At 42.9% G+C, this 4,471-nt stretch overlaps 1 protein-coding gene across 1 annotated transcript; it reads right to left on the reverse strand.

The window, feature by feature from the left end:
• Window positions 1-870: 870 nt before the first annotated feature.
• On the reverse strand, window positions 871-1,789 carry LOC105035035 (NDR1/HIN1-like protein 26). The gene has a single exon (XM_010910424.4). It carries the CDS (start codon window positions 1,703-1,705, stop codon window positions 1,040-1,042), a length of 666 nt encoding a protein of 221 aa, XP_010908726.2. The 5' UTR covers window positions 1,706-1,789; the 3' UTR covers window positions 871-1,039.
• Between the last annotated feature and the right edge of the window lie 2,682 nt (window positions 1,790-4,471).

A 4,471-nucleotide genomic window follows, 5' to 3' on the forward strand; every position in this document is an offset into this window, starting at 1 on the left:
TTGACTCCCCACTGCATGACCTGGACAGCCTGCTACAATGGAAAATTCAAAATGGTTCTAAAACACTCTCTTCAACACCCTTGCCACCGGGGGCATACGAAACAACACGGGAAGGCATATCAGTGATGCTGAAGGAACAAAGGTATTGACTTCGTAAGTGGCTGCGCACAAATGTAGACCACGCAAAGATGCAAGCTGCAATGCATCATGAGTACAGTAGGAAATCCATGCTTTATCAATAAATTCTGGATAGGTCCACCTTCCATTTTCGTTAAAATATATGAAATAAAATGACACTCCTCTCGTCTCTCTGAGCAGATATCACCTCTATTCTAAGTGCATGCCCTGTGGGTTCGCACCTCTGAGTTCAAATGTACAAGACCAGACCCGTGTTCAACATAAGATTGATCTGGCGTTCAATTCAGTGCCCTCACCTTTCTTCTTTTCCTCTCTTTCTTTGTTTCCCCTGTTTTTATCTTTTGTTTGAAGTGGGGGTTCTCTTCCCTTCATGGTCTGTGCACACTTCATTATTTAATAAAAATTTCTAGTGAATTCCTCCATATTTTCTCCTTTTTTCCGCATAAAAGTTAATCCACTTCTTGTTTTTGGTACAAAAAATTAATCTACGTACTTTATGCCTTGTTTTTGTTGCGTGCCATAGGCTGCTTTTCCTTGGATATGAAGAATCTCTCTCTAAGAGACAGAAAGAACTATGAAAACCAAATGAAATTAGGAGTCTATTCAATGGATCACATTAAAAAAAAAAAAAAAAGGTAAATATGAAAAAATCATTTTGCAGTGAGATCACATCCATATACATACCAAATATTCCCAATTCGTGATATGACAAATTGTTTCTTATACATTTTCTTGAGCTCAAAGAGGAAAGTTGTACAAACGATCAAATGTCACAAATCAAACAAGAAGAACGTAAGATAGGTTTACCCAAAAAAAAAAAAAAGAAAGAAAAAAAAGAAACGTGAGATAGTGAAGTCAGGAGGGAAACGATCACACATATGCAAGTTATGTCATGTTAAGACTAGAAGTAGATGGAGCACTTCTCGTTCTTGTAGCTGGCCAGGAGGTTTCCGTCAGAACCCACCGCCATGTCGCACTCCACGTGCAAGGTATGGTGGTGCGTGTCCCAGGCCTTCACCTGGAACCGGATGACTGATTTCAACTCGAGCCGGAACTCGACCCGGCCAGACGCCGCGTCACCCGACATCTGGGCCGCCAGCGCGTCCCCCGCCGCTGGCGCCGTCCCGGTGAGGTCCCCGAGGACCAGCGTCGTGTTCTTGGGCGGCTGGAAGAACGGGTTCAGGACCGGACCGGACGCGACCACTTGGTCGTTATAGTAGACCGAGCCGTAGACGACGTCGTAGTAGATGCCGATATTCCGGTTGGAGTTGCGGTCTGTGACGTTGAAGGAGATGGGTGAGTTGAGGAGGCCGGCCGACGGCTGGGAGACGGCGGGGACGGAGAAGGAGGAGAGATAGAAACGGGGGCGATGGGGGCGGAGGCTGAGCCAGAGGATGAAGACGATAAGGCCGGCGACGAGGAGGACGAAGAGGAGAACGGAGCAGACGCACATGGCGAACCGGGTCGTGAGGCTCTCCCGGACAAGTCGGGCGTTGAACCGGGACCGGCGGGCTGGGTTGTAGGACCGGGTTTGGGTCTGGAGCTGTGGCTGGAACGCGGACGACATGGCTGGCACTTTGGATGAAGGTGAGTTTCTTGTGAATGGAGCGGTGACGGGACTCTTTTATAGAACTGGGACGGGGATGGCGAGCTTTGGAAGGGCCTACGCGTTGGGGAGAATTCAGAGACACTCCAGCTTTTCTCCTTTACTTTTTGGTTTGGGTTGAGGAAGAAAGGAATATTAACTGGGTAGAAACCTTGCTTCTTTCTTATTACTAGCTGTTCGTTGAGCCAAACTGAATCGAACCGACCCGAAACGGAGTTGGTCCAATAATACTTGCACCAAATTAGTTTTAGGTCTAAGTTTGAGCAGTCTCATGTTATCTTTTGTGGCTAAAATCATTGAACTAATGACATGGGTTGAAATCTCACGTGCGTTGGTTTTGGCACGATGCTTTTGTAGCGGTTTTAGAGCTGGTAACGGATCGGACTGGATCGGACCACATTGTTGTTCAATCTGATCTAAAAAATTTTTCGGCCTTCGGCCGAATTTAAATCCAAAATTTTTTAAATATAAGACCCGCCTAGCCCGAGCCCAAGCTTGAGCCGGTTCGAGTCTAATCAGATCAACTTGAATTATTTATTTGGGTTAACTATTGGACTGGCCCAAATTAAACAACTTCAAATACATTTGTTTTATGGGACGACTGAATTACTCCTTAATTACCCTCATCCCCAAAAAATCTTGTGAATTCACTGTTAGAGATTTTCGACCTATAAGTCTAATTAATAGGATAGTCAAGCTAGTCTCCAAAGTTCTATCCAGGAGACTTGCAAAAAAGTTGAATCAGCTTGTTTCAACCTCTTAGTTAGCATTCATGCAAGGCAAAAATATTTCCGAATGCTTTGTCATGGCCACAGAAATTTTAAATCACTGCAAAAATGAGGCGTATAAAGGACTAGTCTATAAGGCGGATTTTGAGAAAGCCTTTGACAATGTTGATTGGAGCTTCATGCTTAATTTGTTGGCAGAGGGTTTGGTTCAAAGTGGAGACAATGGATAAAGGATATAGTCTATACAGCCAAAGCTTCGGTGCTTATAAATGGGCTGAAAGGAAATACATTTAAACTGAGGAAGGGACTCAGATAGGGTGACCCGTTATCCCCCTAGCTATTCATTTTGATGGTAGACACCCTCGATCGTATGATAAGGGTAGCAGAAAAAACTAATTGATAAAAGGAATTGGGCCAGCCAACATCACGGGGCAATTTCAGAGTTTGCAGATGATACACTCATTTTTAGTAGATATGGCCATAAATTATGTAAAGCATCTCAAATTCATACTTTATTCCTTTGAATTGATGACTGGACTCAAGATCAACTTTGACAAATCCCATGTTCCAGGAGTGGGTGTTGAAGAGATGATGCTGAAAAGAGCAGCAGAAATGTTAGGGAGTAAAGTAGGTTATTTTCCCGTGACATATTTAGGCCTTCCATTGCATCACTCCAAACTACGAAAATCAGATTGGAACCCATTGATAGAAAAGGTTCAGAAGAAGCTGGTGGGATGGAAAGGTAAGCTGCTAAATTTACCTGGAAGGCTTGTCCTTACGAATGTGGTAATTACAGGCATTCCTTTGTATTGGATGAGCACCCTACTTCTCCCTCAATTTGTTATTTAAAAAAATAGATAGGATTCATAGATCATTTATATGGAGAGGGAGAGAGGATTGTAAGCCAGGGAGCTGCCGAGTCTAGTGGTCTTGTGTCTGCTGGCCCAGGCAGTTCGGAGGGCTAGGGGTGCTCAACATAAAAATCTTCAATAGGATCTTATTGGGTAAATGGTGGTGGAAACTTCATACCAACAGCACTGATATATGGTGCAAACTGGATTGTTCTATACATCCTGTATCACAGAGGCGATTAAGGCAAAATCGTAAACCATTATCAGTTTTTTGGAAAGGATTAGAAGCTGCTCAGGATAGTATTCAGCCTCTAATTAGATACACTGTTGATGATGGAAAAGCAGCCTTGCTCTGGGAGGATTGTTGGCTTCCAAATCAGGCCTTGAAAGACCTCTTACCAAAGCTATATGCAGTGGCACCAAATCACTTCACGACAGTAGCTGAAGGATTGGAATTCTATAGCAATAATTAACTCTTGGGTACGTTGATAATATCCTGCTTTAAAGAAGATATCGACAGGTTACAAAGAAGTATTAGTCCAGTATGTTTGATGGGTAATCCAGATTCCATAGAATGGAAGTGGTTCAGTGAAAAGGATTACAAAGCAAGGAAGGTGTACAGCTTCATACAAGATGGAGGAATTAGACCGAATTCAAGCAGAATCATTTGGAAGACCGGGGTGCCAGAGAAAGTGCGGATATTTGCTTGGTTATGTGACAAAAATAAGATCGCAACAAGGGCGAACCTATCTAAAAAGGATTTCTTAATTAGGTGGACTGTGTGCTTTGTGGGGAAGATTTAGAAACTGCTGATCACCTTATATTAGGCTGCCCTTTCTCAAGATCAGTTTGGGCTCAACTCTTTTCAGGTCTTCAACTGCTTGAACTTCCCCCAACTATGGACAACATATGGAATTCATGGACATCTGAAATCAAAGATAAACAGAGACAGCAAGGTGTGGATGTACTCCTATTAACACGTTTATGGTGTATCTGGAAGGAGAGGTGTTAGAAATTATGTCCCAAAAGCTAATCGTCAGTCAACAATGGTTGAGCTCTTAGTTGTAATTGTATATAAATTTTTAATAATAAAAATTATTTGACTTTTTCATCACAAAGTTTTTTATACATCTTCTGTATGAACTCCT

Source organism: Elaeis guineensis, chromosome 6, assembly GCF_000442705.2.
Source record: "Elaeis guineensis isolate ETL-2024a chromosome 6, EG11, whole genome shotgun sequence".
Taxonomy (NCBI): Eukaryota; Viridiplantae; Streptophyta; class Magnoliopsida; order Arecales; family Arecaceae; genus Elaeis; species Elaeis guineensis.

Coding starts and splice junctions, on each gene's coding strand:
- LOC105035035 (XM_010910424.4), bottom strand. CDS start 1,705: ATGTCGTCCGCGTTCCAGCCACAGCTCCAGACCCAAACCCGGTCCTAC.